This window comes from Salmo salar, chromosome 09, assembly GCF_965601325.2.
Source record: "Salmo salar chromosome 09, fSalSal1, whole genome shotgun sequence".
NCBI lineage: Eukaryota > Metazoa > Chordata > Actinopteri > Salmoniformes > Salmonidae > Salmo > Salmo salar.
This window is the reverse complement of record NC_138299.1, coordinates 72,242,501-72,260,129: the sequence shown is the minus strand read 5'-3', so window position 1 is coordinate 72,260,129 and position 17,629 is coordinate 72,242,501. Positions and strand designations below refer to the sequence as shown.

The following is a 17,629-nucleotide window of genomic DNA, read 5'->3' as shown; positions in this document are numbered from 1 at the left end:
GGGGGCAGAAAAACTTTCGCCCTCCTTACAAAAACCCTCCGCCGTCAGTCAGTCTGTCACACAGACCACACACCCGTCAAGTCTGCGGACCGTCAAAGTCAGCCAGGCGGATTTGGTGCGCACACCTCGGCTTTTATCAACAGCGACCCACCGGTAGAATTCGGTGTTGGCGATGTTTTTGATCAATTCACAAATGTTTAATTAGAGAGAGTGTAAAGTTCCATGGACATAGGATTCAGAATGTTTTTTTTCAAGAGAAGATACTTCAAGTTAGACTAATCAAGGAACAATTTAAGTTTATGGAGAAAAGTTTTGAAAAGGTTAAATCAACAAAAGAGATACGAATTCATCATTACGCAATTAGTCCAGTAGTCTTTGGAGAAAGTCTTGCTGATTTAATCAGTGCGCGCCGAAAGGAAATAAAGGATATTGCGAAAATTAAAAATGCATTTTGAAGGTAAGTCCCAGTAAGAATTATCACGGGTAAATATTTTCCACAATAACATTCTTATAAAAATTTGTATTTATTTATTATAATGATTATTATTATAATTCGTATAGTAATGGTTATTATTATGGGATATTTAATATTTGAATATCCTGAACCGATGGCTTTTACAAATTAATATTTTACAAGGCATACCAGTGGCATTTCTGTTATTTGATAATTTTTTGATTATTCACAGTAGAGGTTCCCAGTTAGTTGTATATTTTGGATAATAATAACATGATGAACAAGGGGAATTTGCACCTCGTTTGCTGCACCACTTTTCTCAAACTTCTAATTCAATTTCAATAGATATGAATCGTGAATATTTTTAGATAAGTGTAGAAATCCCTCCTCAAATATAGAAATTTGTAATAACATAACCATATTCACAAGACAACAAAATACTTATAACACATTTATATGACAATACAGAATCATTATAGTAGGTTAACTTTTGTCTACAGATATCACAAACAAAATACAATGACCTCCAAAGAAATGCTATAATGGCACATTGTACATTTTGATACAAAAAAATTGAACAAATACTGAGATAAAATGTGTGGCCCCTTTTATAGACGTGACATATCTATATCAAAACATATACAATTTTCGCTTAGAAAACGTCCTTGTTCTATTTAAAAAGGAAGTTACAGTGTAGGACATTAAGGAGGTAATTTGATCTGAATGTAAGTTTTTACAAGTTTGTAGAAATGAGTTCTAGTGTGTCTGTGTGTGTGTGTGTGTGTGTGCGTGCGTGAATGGAAAGTTTCCTTCATTGTAAAAAATGGCTTGGGTTGAGAGGGGTCAGGGGCAGCTAAAGCCCTTGTCTAGTTAGCTGTCACTGATATGAGAAAGTACATGATTCACGTTAGTCAGGGTGTGAGAACACACACACACACACACCTGCCCCTTGGGACAGCTTGTGCGGCTGCTGTTCCATGTCTGTGAAAGGGGGAAATGGAAAGGGAGGTGAAACATTGTGTGACGAAATGATGCTATAAGCATTAAAACAAAAGAATAGTAGGCTGAAGAAGACCCCCCCCCCCCTTCTCTCTCTGTCTCTCTCCCTCTTTCCCTCTCATTCTCCCTCCCTCCCTCCCTCCCTCCCACACTTTCAGGTGGTCTTCAATAAAGAGTGGTTAAAATAACTACCCCCCCATACAACTCATTCAATATCACTTTATTAACTAAAGCACTTGAAACAAACTCAAGTTGTCTCAGATACTTTGAGCAAACAAAGAATATAAACCATAACTTCAAAAAACAAAACATATTGCCTTTGACCTCTCTCTCTCTCTCTCTCTCTCTCTCTCTCTCTCTCAATTCCAATTTAAGGGTCTTTATTGGCATGGGAAACATATTTACATTGCCAAAGCAAGTGAAATAGATCATCTCTTGCTCTCTCTCTCTCTTCCTCTCTCCCTTTTTCTCTCTCTGACACACACACACACTTCATATTATGGCTGTAAGGGTCAATTAGTGTCGGGGCTTTAGATAACAGTGTTTGTGTCCGTGCGCTGTGACACCAGAGCATAGCCACTCTTTTCAATGGCTCAAACCCACGCCTGGATCTAGAGCAAAGAGAGGAATACAAGAGAAAGCAGAGAGAAAGAGAGAAGGAAAGAGGGATGAAAGAGATTGAGAGAGATTGACCCTTAACATCCTTTACTCAACCCCATCCTTGACTCTTTGTGTGTGAGAGAGGGAGAGATAAAAAGAGAGTGAGAGAAGGAAAGAGATTGAAAGAGATTGAGTAAGAGAAGGAGAAAGTGGTGTTGCAGGGTTAATGCAGTACAGATTCCCTATTGACAGGAGTTAGCAGCACCCAGAGGGAAAGAGAGAGAGGGAAAGAGCGAGGGAGAGGGGGAATGATATAAAATGAGTTGGTCACGCTTTGAACAGTTACACATGCTGTTTACATTTTTCCCAAATTAACATGGCCCCTCGCTTCACCAAACGCCCTTACCATCTCTCTCTCTCTCTCTCTCTCTCTCTCTCTCTCTCTCTCTCTCTCTCTCTCTCTTTCTTTCTTTCTTTCTTTCTCTCTCTCTCTCTCTCTCTGCCTTTCCCATACTCTCTCTTATCCAAGTCCCTTTGCTCCCTCTCTTCCTCTCTGTTTCTCTCTACCTCCCTCTCTTTATGTCTGTCTGTCTCTCACTGTCTCCTTCAGGACCCCCATCCCTCCTCCTTCCTCTCCTCTCCCCCTTCTCTGATTTTCTAAAGCAGAGACAGACCGGATAAATTGAATGGAAGGCTCTTGTATGTTGTTTTTTTTTTGCTTATTTATTTTTTAAGAGTAAGCCGGGGGTGGGGAGTTAGGCGGAGCAGGGGGAGGTAAATTAGAAACCGAAGTCTGAACGTCTGAAACTCTGAAAAAAGGAAGGAAGAATGCAAAGAGGTAGATGGAAGGGATGAGGGAAGCAAATTAGAGAAAGAAAGAGAGGAAGGCAATTAGGTATAGAAGAAAGGAGAACTGAAATAGAAGAGGGAGGTTTGAGGGTTCAAAGAGGGAAAGAACGAGAGGGACCAATAAGTGGACATGGAAGGAAAGAAAGAGACAGAGAGGAAGCTAATATTGATCGTTAACGGTGGATGGAAAACTGAGAACGAACAGAGTGTAATAAAAACAACAGTAAGAACAATTAAAGGCAGATTTCTCTTGGAAGGAGAATAAGAGAGGGAATAAACACATGCAGGTTGGCTTTTATTGTCATGAATCTTGCCAGAGAAATCTGTCACAAGCTGGTGTAACAGATGTGATCATACTTCGTAAATCTCTTGCGTAGTTTTTAAATAAAGGAATACCCAGCCAGCGGTCCCAGTTGATTGGTGTTTATTTTAATGATAGACACAAGGAAGCACACTAGATGTGGAGGACAACAGTATGTTGATGGCTGTAGATTCGTCTGTTAGAATGGAAATAACTGTGAATTAGCAGGGAGCTAATGCGACCATTACAAGTAGATCATGCTAGCTAACTCGCATACAACATACAAAAGCACATCACAGGATGCCCCAAATATCTAACAGGTACCGTACACCTATATATGCACATCAGGACATGTACTGTACATAGTCAACTCGTACATGTTATACATATGAAAATAGAATCTAGTGTTTCAGAACGCCACCTACCGCTTGCTTATCAATATCAGACTGGGAAGAATTGACGTTCGCAATCTCCCCCTATCTGCAAGTGTAACCAATTGTATAACACCTTTTATTTTTCATTTTATTTTATTTTTCAACTTTATTTAACTATGCAAGTCAGTTAAAACCTCTTAAGGATCTGACCCTTTTTTTTTTCTTCAATTTTCTAACACATTTGTATTTACAATGACGGCCTACCAAGAGGCAAAAGGCCTCTTGCGGGGACGGGGGCTGAGATAAAAATAAAAAAATAAAAAAATGTAGGACAAAACACACATCATGACAAGAGAGACACCACAACACTACATAAAGAGAGACCTAAGACAATCACATAACATGGCAGCAACAACCTGTTTGATATGTAAATTCAACAAACCAATAAGAATACATAAATATGAAATACATATTTCCGCAGAGTCCATAATGCCTAACCCTAACCTTAAATTAAGACTAAAATAACTAATTTGAGTTTTCATGAATCTTTACGATATAGCCAATTTTGACTTTTCAGCTGGCTTTCTATCAGAAATCGCTTAGATCTGCCTCCAGGGCAAGATTCATGACAATAAACGTCAACCTGCTAAACAAATGGAGAGAAAAAGAAAGAAAAACAATCAGAAAGAGAGAAAGAGAGAAACTCAATTATAAAAAAGCGAGCACATAGAGTTTGTTGGAAGCAATAAATATTGAGGTTTTTGTTGTAAACCTAAAATGGCATTGTATATTTTATTCCTCTCTTTATTTCCCCTTTGTTTTTCTGTCATTGATGTTCTTTGGCAATCCAGGATGCATTCCATGCCAAGTAGATCAAGTAGAATTTCAATATGAACTCCAAGAAGATATCTCCAGGGATAAGAGATGGGGAGAGGGTGTGTGTGTGTGTGTGTGTGTGTGTGTGTGTGTGTGTGTGTGTGTGTGTGTGTGTGTGTGTGTGTGTGTGTGTGTGTGTGTGTGTGTGTGTGTGTGTGTGTGTGTGTGTGTGTGTATGCGTGCATATGCATGTGTGTGTGCGTCAACATGTGTGTGTGAGTGTGTGCATATGCCCACGCACATGTACAGTGCCTTCAGAAACTCCCCACATCCCTTGACTTTTCCCACATTTTGTTGTATTACAGCCTGAATTTGAAATGTATTAAATGTAGATTTTTTTGTCACACATTACCTCATAAAGTGGAATTATGTTTTTTTTTTAAATTTTAAACAAATTAAATGCTGAAATCTCTCGAGTCAATAATTATTCAACCCCTTTTCTATGGCAAGCTTAAATAAGTTCAGGAGTAAACATGTGCTTAGCAAGTCACATAATAAGTTGCTTAGCATAATAGTGTTTAACATGATTTTTGATTGACTACCTAATTTCTGTACCCCACACATACAATTATGTGTAAGGTCCCTCAGTCGAGCAGTGAATTTCAAACAGAGATTCAACTACAAAGACCAGGGAGGTTTTACAATGCCTCGCAAAGAAGAGCACCTATTGGCTGATGGGTAAAAATGTAAATAGCAGACATTGAATATCGCTCTGAGCATGGTGAAGTTATTAATTACACATTGGATGGTGTATCAATACACCCAGTCACTACAAAGATACAGGCGTCCTTCCTAACTCAGTCACCGGAGAGGAAGGAAACCGTTCAGGGATTTCACCATGAGGCCAATGGTGACTTTGAAGCAGTGACAGAGTTTAATGGCTGTGATAGGAGAAAACTGATGATGGGTCAACAACATTGTAGTTACTCCACAATACTAACCTAATTGACAGAGTGAGAAGAAAGAAGCCTGTACAGAATGCAAATATTTCAAACATGCATCCTGTTTGCAGTAAGGCACTCAAGTAAAACTGCAAAAAATGTGGCAAAGCAAGTCACTTTTTGTCCTGATTGCAAAGTGTTATGTTTGTGGCAAATCCAATGCACCACATTAAGGAGTACTGCTCCTTATATTTTTAAGCATAGTGGTGGCTGCATCATGTTACGGATATGCCTGTAATTGTTAAGGACCATGGAGCTTTTCAGGATTAAAAACAAATGGAATGGAGCTAAGCGCAGGCAAAATCCTAGAGGAATACCTGGTTCAGACTGCTTTCCACCAGACACTAAGGACAATAACTAAAACACAAGGCCAAATCTACACTGTGGTTGCTTACCAAGAAGACAGTGAAGGTTCCTGAGTGACCGAGTTACAATTTTGACTTAAATCTGATTTCAAATCTATGGCAAGACTTGAAAATGGTTGTCTAGAAATGATCAACAACCATTTTGACAGAGCTTGAAGAATTTTGAAAAGAGTAATAGTAAAATATTGTACAATCCAGGTGTGCAAAGCTCTTAGAGACTTACCCAGAAAGACTCACAGCTGTAATCTCTGCCAAAAATGTGAACGTGTATTGACTAAGGGGTGTGAATACTTATGTAAACAAGATATTTCATTTTCAATAAATTTGCTGACATTTCTAAAAGCATGTTTTCACTTTGTCATTATGGGGTACTGTGTGTAGATGGGAGAGAGAAACAAATCAATTTAATCCATTTTGAATGCAGGCAGTAACACAACAAAATGTGGAATAAGTGAAATGGTATGATTACTTTCTAAAGGCACTGCACATGGGTTTCAAAAGATGGGTGCATTGGTCCTTGTGTGTGTTCGTGTGTCCATGTGTGTGCATATGTGATGTGTGTGTGTGTGTGTGTTGAGTTAGTAAAGGAATGCACGTTTGATTAAGTACAGACTGCACATAAATCTGTGCTCTTAACTGTACGCAGGCACACAACATCGACCCTGACCCTGGCTACCCCTCCCCCTCCCTCCCTGCGGCCTATACGCATGTTACTGTCCAGCCAGCCAGGGTACCATTGTGTGTGTGTGTGTGTGTGTGTGTGTGTGTGTGTGTGTGTGTGTGTGTGTGTGTGTGTGTGTGTGTGTGTGTGTGTGTGTGTGTGTGTGTGTGTGTGTGTGTGTGCGTGCACAAAACTGCCTTATTTTATGGTGAAATAGACTTTTCCTCAGGTACTAAATCAGGATTTCAGGATTGATAGAACAGAATAGAACAGAATAGAATAGAACATAATAGAACAGAACATAATTAACATAATAGAATTTAACAAATAGAACAGAATAGAACAGAATAGAACAGAATAGAACAGAACATAATAGAACAGAATAGAATTTAACAGAATAGAACACAATAGAACAGAATAGAACAGAATTTAACAGAATAGAACAGAATAGAATTTAAGAGAATAGAACAGAATAGAACAGAACAGAACAGAATAGAAAAGAATTGAACAGAATAGAACAGAATAGAATTTAACAGAATAGAACAGAATTGAACAGAATAGAATAGAACAGAATTTAACAGAATAGAACAGAATAGAACAGAATAGAACAGAACAGAATTGAACAGAATAGAACAGAACAGAATAGAAAATACCAGAATATAACAGAATCGAATCGAACAGAACAGAATATAGAAAGTCCTGTTGAATATGTCTGAGATGTGTATAATCCATTATAGCATGGACCCATGCTTCGCCGTGCCTCGGTCCCTGCCCGTCTGGTATATGTTAGCCAGATGACAGTAAATATGCTAACCAGCAAGCGCAGGACAGCCTTCCATCCAGTCCTATGTGATCTAATGTCATCATACATATAGCTGATTGCATGTCCACGAAGACCGGCCCCTGTGCCCTGACTTTAAACTTTGAACCCTAACCCCAATCTTGAATCCCAACCGACCCCAGACTTGAAACCATGAGTGAAACCTCAACGCTTAACTTCATATCAAGTCCCATAAACGTTGTCTTACAGCTGGCAGCCATAAGATTGTGCAACGTTTTAAATGTAGATCCGCGATCAAACGATAGATCAAGATAGATCAATCTAACACGATTTAGAGAATGGAGAACTGTGTAGGCACACACACACACACACACACACACACACACAAAGATCATGAGGAATCCTGTGTTGCTGTAATATAATTTCCCCTGTGAGAATGTTCTGGCTTCACGCTGGCCTGTGGAGTGTGTTCCTAGTGTTCTTACTGCCAGGTACTGCTCCCTGCTCCCTGAACAGAAGACTGAGGGCTTTGGCTGTAGGTTATCATAACCTTTATCATCCACAGTAAAATTCTCATTCTACAGAAGACGCCTCTGCATCAAAATGGCATTCGGTCAGACTGCATTGTGTTTAGCATTAAAACACATGCAAAGTCAAGTGTACCAGCTGTGTGTTTGGAAGTTACCTAGATTCGGTCATTTCTGTAGAAAGGGTAGTCTCAGAGTTGGTTTCGGTGTCCAGAGTAAAAGAAAGTTGAGAGTAAAAAGGAAGGAGTCGAGGTGTTTTTAGAAGTGTTGTTTTTACCTGTGTCTGTACTGTATCTGTCCTAGTTCCAAGGGAGAGTTGGTGAGCTGCTGAGTTTAGTTCGAAAGATTAAGGTGTGTCGGGTGTTGAGGTTTTGTGATTGAAAGGAGTCGACGTGTTTCGCTGTAACTGTTCAATTCATTCAGATGAAAGGTGTTAAGGCGCGTTAAGGAGTAATATGTTGAAAGTGATGACGTTAGGAAGTCTCTTCTGTGGCGGAAAATGGTGTTGACTCTTTTAGGTCCTGACATGTTTAGTTAGTTCTGAGAGGAACAAGGTGTCCACTGGGGCAACATGATGGAGGGAAGAAAGAGGGAGTGAAAAGACGGAGTGATAGAGTGAGAGAGAGAACACTAAAAACTGATAAGAGACTTCCGAAGAAGAGAAGAAAGAGAGGGGGAGTAAAGGAGGAGAAGGAGAGGAAAGGCAGAGAACCAAGAACCCAGAGACTTTCTACACATAGATAGGAAGAGGGACAGAAAGGAAGAGAGGAAATGAGAAACAAAGAGGGATAATGCAGGATTGAGAAAGACATTAGACAGAGTGGAAGAAGGGGTTGAGAGAGAGAGTGAGGGAGAAGGAGAGAGAGAGATGGATTGGATATACAGAGAGAGGAGGAGGGGGATGGATGGATGGATGTGGGAACACATCCTGTACAGAACATATTTCACACCTGTTGAACAGCAGCTTGTTTAAGACCCATAATTACACAGAACCATGCCTTGCTGTCTGTCTGCCTGTCAGCCTGGAAGACAGAGAGAGACAGAGACCATGAAGGAAACATGCATGGTGGAGGAATGCAAAAAGAGAACGAGTATAGGGAGGACGAAAAGGTTATTGGAAAGCAATGGGCAAAAGTGAATACGAGAGAGGGAAGAGAGGTGTGTGGCAACAAGATGGAGAAAGAGATGGAAAGAGAGAGAAAAATGGATACAATGAGAATTTGTGGGAGGTCCTGGGGGTAGACAGACAGACAGACAGACAGACAGACAGACAGACAGACAGACAGACAGACAGACAGACAGACAGACAGACAGACAGACAGACAGACAGACAGACAGACAGACAGACAGACAGACAGACAGACAGACAGACAGACAGACAGACAGACAGACAGGGGAAGAGGGGTCTCTGTGTGTACTCTGTCTCTCAGTGGCTATACAGGACAGGGAAGTGGACAGGCACTGAGCTCTCCGCCATTGACACAGATCATTTGGCCACCATTTTCCCTGTGTGGTGCTGGAAGAGAGGGCCTTAAAAGGGTCCGCACATTAGCCCCCCTTGGTCGCTTCCAAGACACACACATCACACACACACATGCTATAATGTACACGCTCTCATATAAGCAGGCACGCACGACTAACTTTAAGCACACACACCGATGTATATCAAATACAAACAACACATAATCATGCACATATGCGTACGAATGGAAATTGACAAACACTCACATACCACATAAACACTTTTACAACACCAACCTAAACGCAAGCAAATGAAGGAACATAAGAGACAAAGGCATGCGTTCACTACAAACGCACACTTACACAAATACACATATACAGTGCCCAGTGAAAGTCCACACACCCCTTGCACAGTCTTCACATTTTGCTGCCGTTAAAATGACGTCTAAAAAGGGATTACGTTTGATGTTTTTCCCTACAGATCTACACAACTTACAAAGTGAAAGAAAGTTTGAGGTCATCTACAGAGCAGCCACTGATGGAAAATCCCGACTATCCAATTAGCGGGACCTTTCAGCATTTTTCTTTCACTTTGAAAATGTGCAGTAGGTTGTGTAGATCGACAGGAAAAACATCTAATGTAATCCCTTTTAAGATTTCATTTTAAAGGGATACTTCAGGATTTTGGAATGAAGCTCTTTATCTACTTACCCAGAGTCAGATGAACTCGTGGATAACGTTGTTATGTCTCTGTGTCCAGCAAGAAGGAAGTTCGAGATAGTTTGCGAGCCAATGCTAACTTGCGTTAGCACAGTGACTGGAATTCTATGGCTATAGCTATGGCTATGGCTATGGCTATAGACTTCCAGTCATTGCGCCACTAGCAATTGCGCTTGTGCTTGTTAGCAACTTTCTTCAAACTGCACGCCGATATATAAAAATGGTATCCACGAGTTAATCTGACTCTCTCTCACACACACACACACAAATCCCGAAGTATCCTTTTAATGCCACAAAATGTGATCTGTGCAATGGGTGTGTAGACTTTCACTAGTGACTGTGATGTTGATAATAAAGTAATCCACATGCTTCAATATCTCTGCACTGATTTGAGTGCTTGTGTGTGTGTGTGTGTGGTGTGTGTGTGTGTGTGTGTGTGTGTGTGTGTGTGTGTGTGTGTGTGTGTGTGTGTGTGTGTGTGTGTGTGTGTGTGTGTGTGTGTGTGTGTGTGTGTGTGTGTGTGTGTGTGTGTGTGTGTGTGTGCATTCCTGCCTGCATGCCGTGCGTGCTTGTATGAGTGTGTGTGCGTGCACGTGAGTGTTATTGTGTGTGAGGAGTATATCGAACTTTTGTGAGTATAATGATGTGGTGATGTGGTAGTGGTAGTGAACACTATGGAGCTAGTCAAGGTGATGAGGAAGTGAATACTATGGAGCTAGTCATGGTGATGTGGTAGTGAACACTATGGAGCTAGTCATGGTGATGTGGTAGTGAAGACTATGGAGCTAGTCATGGTGATGATGGTAGTGAACACTATGGAGCTAGTCATGGTGATGTAGTAGTGGTAGTGAACACTATGGAGCTAGTCATGTTGATGTGGTAATGAACACAATGGAGCTAGTCATGGTGATGTAGTAGTGGTAGTGAACACTATGGAGCTAGTCATGGTGATGTAGTAGTGAACACAATGGAGCTAGTCATAGTGATGTAGTAGTGTTAGTGAATACTATGCAGCTAGTCGTGGTGATGTGGTAGTGAACACTATAGAGCTAGTCATGGTGATGTAGTAGTGGTAGTGAACACTATGGAGCTAGTCATGGTGATGTAGTAGTGAACACTATGGAGCTAGTCATGGTGATGTAGTAGTGAACACTATGGAGCTAGTCATGGTGATGTAGTAGTGGTAGTGAACACTTTGGAGCTAGTCATGGTGATGTAGTAGTGAACACAATGGAGCTAGTCATAGTGATGTAGTAGTGGTACTGAATACTATGCAGCTAGTCATGGTGATGTGGCAGTGAACACTATGGAGCTAGTCATGGTGATGTAGTAGTGAATACTATGGAGCTAGTCATGCTGATGTAGTAGTGGTAGTGAACACTATGGAGCTAGTCATGGTGATGTAGTAGTGAACACTATGGAGCTAGTCATGGTGATGTAGTAGTGAACACTATGGAGCTAGTCATGGTGATGTAGTAGTGGTAGTGAACACAATGGAGCTAGTCATAGTGATGTAGTAGTGGTAGTGAATACTATGCAGCTAGTCGTGGTGATGTGGTAGTGAACACTATGGAGCTAGTCATGGTGATGTAGTAGTGAATACTATGGAGCTAGTCATGGTGATGTGGTAGTGAACACTATGGAGCTAGTCATGGTGATGTGGTAGTGAACACTATGGAGCTAGGCATGGTGATGTGGTAGTGATACTATGGAGCTAGTCATGGTGATGTGGTAGTGAACACTATGGAGCTAGTCATGGTGATGTGGTAGTGGTAGTGAACACTATGGAGCTAGTCATGGTGATGTGGTAGTGAACACTATGGAGCTAGTCATGGTGATGTGGTAGTGAACACTATGGAGCTAGTCATGGTGATGTGGTAGTGAACACTATGGAGCTAGTCATGGTGATGTGGTAGTGAACACTATGGAGCAAGTCATGGTGATGAGGTAGTGAATACTATGGAGCTAGTCATGGTGATGTGGTAGTGAACACAATGGAGCTAGTCATGGTGATGTGGTAGTGAACACTATGGAGCAAGTCATGGTGATGAGGTAGTGAATACTATGGAGCTAGTCAAGGTGATGTGGTAGTGGTAGTGAATACTATGGAGCTAGTCATGGTGATGTGGAAGTGAACACTATGGAGCTAGTCATGGTGATGAGGTAGTGAATACTATGGAGCTAGTCAAGGTGATGTGGTAGTGGTAGTGAATACTATGGAGCTAGTCATGGTGATGTGGTAGTGAACACAATGGAGCTAGTCATGGTGATGTGGTAGTGAACACTATGGAGCTAGTCATGGTGATGTAGTAGTGAACACTATGGAGCTAGTCATGGTGATGTGGTAGTGAACACAATGGAGCTAGTCATGGTGATGTGGTAGTGAACACTATGGAGCTAGTCATGGTGATGTAGTAGTGAACACTATGGAGCTAGTCATGGTGACGTGGCAGTGAACACTATGGAGCTAGTCATGGTGATGTGGTAGTGGTAGTGAACACTATGGAGATAGTCATGGTGATGTGATAGTGAACACTATGGAGCTAGTCATGGTGATGTGGTAGTGAACACTATGGAGCTAGTCATGGTGATGTGGTAGTGAACACTATGGAGCTAGTCATGGTGATGTGGTTGTGAACACAATGGAGCTAGTCATGGTGATGTGGTTGTGAACACTATGGAGCTAGTCATGGTGATGTAGTAGTGGTAGGGTACACTATGGAGCTGGTCATGGTGATGTGGTAGTGAAAACTATGGAGCTAGTCATGGTGATTTGGTAGTGAACACTATGGAGCTAGTCATGGTGATGTGGTAGTGAATACTATGGAGCTAGTCATGGTGATGAGGTAGTGAATACTATGGAGCTAGTCAAGGTGATGTGGTAGTGGTAGTGAATACTATGGAGCTAGTCATGGTGATGTGGTAGTGAACACAATGGAGCTAGTCATGGTGATGAGGTAGTGAACACTATGGAGCTAGTCATGGTGATGAGGTAGTGAATACTATGGAGCTAGTCACGGTGATGTAGTAGTGAACACTATGGAGCTAGTCATGGTGATGTGGTAGTGAACACTATGGAGCTAGTCATGGTGATGTGGTAGTGAATACTATGGAGCTAGTCATGGTGATGTGGTAGTGAACACTATGGAGCTAGTCATGGTGATGTGGTAGTGAACACTATGGAGCTAGTCATGGTGATGTGGTAGTGAATACTATGGAGCTAGTCATGGTGATGTGGTAGTGGTAGTGAACACTATGGAGCTAGTCATGGTGATGTGGTAGTGAACACTATGGAGCTAGTCATGGTGATGTAGGTAGTGAACACTATGGAGCTAGTCATGGTGATGTGGTAGTGGTAGTGAACACTATGGAGCTAGTCATGGTGATGTAGTAGTGAACACTATGGAGCTAGTCATGGTGATGTAGTAGTGGTAGTGAACACTATGGAGCTAGTCATGGTGATGTGGTAGTGAACACTATGGAGCTAGTCATGGTGATGTAGTAGTGAACACTATGAAGCTAGTCATGGTGATGTAGTAGTGAACACTATGAAGCTAGTCATGGTGATGTGGTAGTGAACACTATGGAGCTAGTCATGGTGATGTGGTAGTGAACACTATGGAGCTAGTCATGGTGATGTAGTAGTGAACACTATGAAGCTAGTCATGGTGATGTAGTAGTGAACACTATGAAGCTAGTCATGGTGATGTGGTAGTGAACACTATGGAGCTAGTCATGGTGATGTGGTAGTGAACACTATGAAGCTAGTCATGGTGATGTGGTAGTGAACACTATGGAGCTGGTCATGGTGATGTAGTAGTGGTAGTGAACACTATGGAGCTAGTCATGGTGATGTGGTAGTGAACACTATGGAGCTAGTCATGGTGATGTGGTTATGAACACTATGGAGCTAGTCATGGTGATGTGGTTATGAACACTATGGAGCTAGTCATGGTGATGTGGTAGTGATACTATGGAGCTAGTCATGGTGATGTGGTAGTGAACACTATGGAGCTAGTCATGGTGATGTGGTAGTGATACTATGGAGCTAGTCATGGTGATGTAGTAGTGAACACTATGGAGCTAGTCATGGTGATGTAGTAGTGGTAGTGAACACTATGGAGCTAGTCATGGTGATGTGGTAGTGAACACTATGGAGCTAGTCATGGTGATGTGGTAGTGAACACTATGGAGCTAGTCATGGTGATGTGGTTATGAACACTATGGAGCTAGTCATGGTGATGTGGTTATGAACACTATGGAGCTAGTCATGGTGATGTGGTTATGAACACTATGGAGCTAGTCATGGTGATGTGGTAGTGATACTATGGAGCTAGTCATGGTGATGTGGTAGTGAACACTATGGAGCTAGTCATGGTGATGTGGTAGTGAACACTATGGAGCTAGTCATGGTGATGTGGTTATGAACACTATGGAGCTAGTCATGGTGATGTGGTAGTGAACACATTGGAGCTAGTCATGGTGATGTGGTTATGAACACTATGGAGCTAGTCATGGTGATGTGGTTATGAACACTATGGAGCTAGTCATGGTGATGTGGTAGTGATACTATGGAGCTAGTCATGGTGATGTGGTAGTGAACACTATGGAGCTAGTCATGGTGATGTGGTAGTGAACACTATGGAGCTGGTCATGGTGATGTAGTAGTGGTAGTGAACACTATGGAGCTAGTCATGGTGATGTGGTAGTGAACACTATGGAGCTGGTCATGGTGATGTAGTAGTGGTAGTGAACACTATGGAGCTAGTCATGGTGATGTGGTAGTGAACACTATGGAGCTAGTCATGGTGATGTGGTTATGAACACTATGGAGCTAGTCATGGTGATGTGGTAGTGAACACTATGGAGCTAGTCATGGTGATGTGGTTATGAACACTATGGAGCTGGTCATGGTGATGTGGTAGTGATACTATGGAGCTAGTCATGGTGATGTGGTTATGAACACTATGGAGCTAGTCATGGTGATGTGGTTATGAACACTATGGAGCTAGTCATGGTGATGTGGTAGTGATACTATGGAGCTAGTCATGGTGATGTGGTAGTGAACACTATGGAGCTAGTCATGGTGATGTGGTAGTGATACTATGGAGCTAGTCATGGTGATGTAGTAGTGAACACTATGGAGCTAGTCATGGTGATGTAGTAGTGGTAGTGAACACTATGGAGCTAGTCATGGTTATGTGGTAGTGAACACTATGGAGCTAGTCATGGTGATGTAGTAGTGGTAGTGAACACTATGGAGCTGGTCATGGTGATGTGGTAGTGAACACTATGGAGCTAGTCATGGTGATGTAGTAGTGAACACTATGAAGCTAGTCATGGTGATGTAGTAGTGAACACTATGAAGCTAGTCATGGTGATGTGGTAGTGAACACTATGGAGCTAGTCATGGTGATGTGGTAGTGAACACTATGGAGCTAGTCATGGTGATGTAGTAGTGAACACTATGAAGCTAGTCATGGTGATGTAGTAGTGAACACTATGAAGCTAGTCATGGTGATGTGGTAGTGAACACTATGGAGCTAGTCATGGTGATGTGGTAGTGAACACTATGAAGCTAGTCATGGTGATGTGGTAGTGAACACTATGGAGCTAGTCATGGTGATGTAGTAGTGAACACTATGGAGCTAGTCATGGTGATGTAGTAGTGAACACTATGGAGCTAGTCATGGTGATGTGGTAGTGAACACTATGGAGCTAGTCATGGTGATGTAGTAGTGAACACTATGGAGCTAGTCATGGTGATGTGGTAGTGAACACTATGGAGCTAGTCATGGTGATGTAGTAGTGAACACTATGGAGCTAGTCATGGTGATGTGGTAGTGAACACTATGGAGCTAGTCATGGTGATGTAGTAGTGAACACTATGGAGCTAGTCATGGTGATGTGGTAGTGAACACTATGGAGCTAGTCATGGTGATGTGGTAGTGATACTATGGAGCTAGTCATGGTGATGTAGTAGTGAACACTATGGAGCTAGTCATGGTGATGTAGTAGTGGTAGTGAACACTATGGAGCTAGTCATGGTGATGTGGTAGTGAACACTATGGAGCTAGTCATGGTGATGTAGTAGTGGTAGTGAACACTATGGAGCTGGTCATGGTGATGTGGTAGTGAACACTATGGAGCTAGTCATGGTGATGTGGTAGTGAACACTATGAAGCTAGTCATGGTGATGTGGTAGTGGTAGTGAACACTATGGAGCTAGTCATGGTGATGTAGTAGTGAACACTATGAAGCTAGTCATGGTGATGTAGTAGTGAACACTATGAAGCTAGTCATGGTGATGTGGTAGTGAACACTATGGAGCTAGTCATGGTGATGTGGTAGTGAACACTATGGAGCTAGTCATGGTGATGTAGTAGTGAACACTATGAAGCTAGTCATGGTGATGTAGTAGTGAACACTATGAAGCTAGTCATGGTGATGTGGTAGTGAACACTATGGAGCTAGTCATGGTGATGTGGTAGTGAACACTATGAAGCTAGTCATGGTGATGTGGTAGTGAACACTATGGAGCTAGTCATGGTGATGTAGTAGTGAACACTATGGAGCTAGTCATGGTGATGTGGTAGTGAACACTATGTACCAAGTCATGAGCGACGTTTTATTTGAGCCCAGAGAAAACATTAGACGGCCAGAACTTCTAAAATTAGATTTTAGCGGAAACGCTTTATTGGCAGGTAGATTACTTAGATTTGCCAATATTTAAACAGACAAGGCTATCACCATAGAGACAAAGAAATACACGGGAAAATTGTTGAAATTCTCATAAATATTTTGAAGGTGCTCTTATCGAAGTTGAGTTTGATTGTCATGGTAACAAGGTGATGTTGAGAGTGCTGATAGACAGCAAGTTGCAGATTAAATAAGGTAAAATTCTGCCAATTGAAATACCTCGGTGATATTATAATTCTATGACTGTTGATAGTACACGAATACAACGCCTTGTGTGGTTTTAATCTTCAACAAATACTGATCTTATCCTCTGATTGGTTTCTTCCCCAGTCCTTCACATTCAGCGCGTCCTGCTATTGGCTGCAGCCGTGACATCGGTCCAGGTCCCAGACCCCTCCTTCAGCCTGTCCAATGAGAGGACTTCGATTGAGAGGACGTATGAGCTGACCAAGTACCTGGAGCATCAGCTGAGAGAGATAAAGGACACCTATGTGAGTACTGTGACTGTATATAGATACTGTGTTGAAGAACATTTATCTTGAAGCATGTCAATGTTTCATTCCACAAGTGTTTGAATTCAACACATATCTGAGAAGCCTGGTTCCATTCTGTTTCTGCTCCAGCCAATCCCTTGGTCTTTGTCATGGTGAGTTTGCTAAAACAGAAACAGACTGGCACCCAGACTCTGAATTCATATGTTGGATTAAATATTCCTTCTCTCCCTCCCACTCCCTCTTTCCATACCTGCTCTTGACTGCCTCTTTCCCCCCTCTGCTCATCCTCCATCTCCTCCTCCTGTTACTCCTCCCATCCCCCCTTTCCCTCCCTCAGTTATCCTACCTGGGCCCGCCGTTCAGTGACCCAGACTTCTCCCCTCCGCGGCCCAACAGCACAGCCCTGTCCTTACCCAGCGCGGCCACCCGTCTGGAGCTGTGGCGGGGCCTGGAGAACCGTGCCAGGCTGGCCCAGAACCAGAGGGCTTACTCTGTTCTGCTGGGGGCGGTGAGGGAGCTGGCCCGTT

At 42.1% G+C, this 17,629-nt stretch overlaps 1 protein-coding gene across 1 annotated transcript in view; it reads left to right on the top strand.

The window, feature by feature from the left end:
- Nucleotides 1-74: 74 nt before the first annotated feature.
- The window catches only part of LOC106611678 (uncharacterized), a 20,487-nt gene continuing 2,932 nt past the window's right edge, over nucleotides 75-17,629 (top strand). Inside the window, exons 1-3 of the mRNA XM_082955893.1 lie at nucleotides 75-457; nucleotides 16,939-17,099; nucleotides 17,440-17,629. The exon at nucleotides 17,440-17,629 is cut by the window's right edge and continues 2,932 nt beyond it. Coding sequence (XP_082812019.1) covers nucleotides 445-457; nucleotides 16,939-17,099; nucleotides 17,440-17,629 — 364 coding nt within the window. The 5' untranslated portion in view covers nucleotides 75-444. The remainder of the gene's footprint in view (nucleotides 458-16,938; nucleotides 17,100-17,439) is intronic.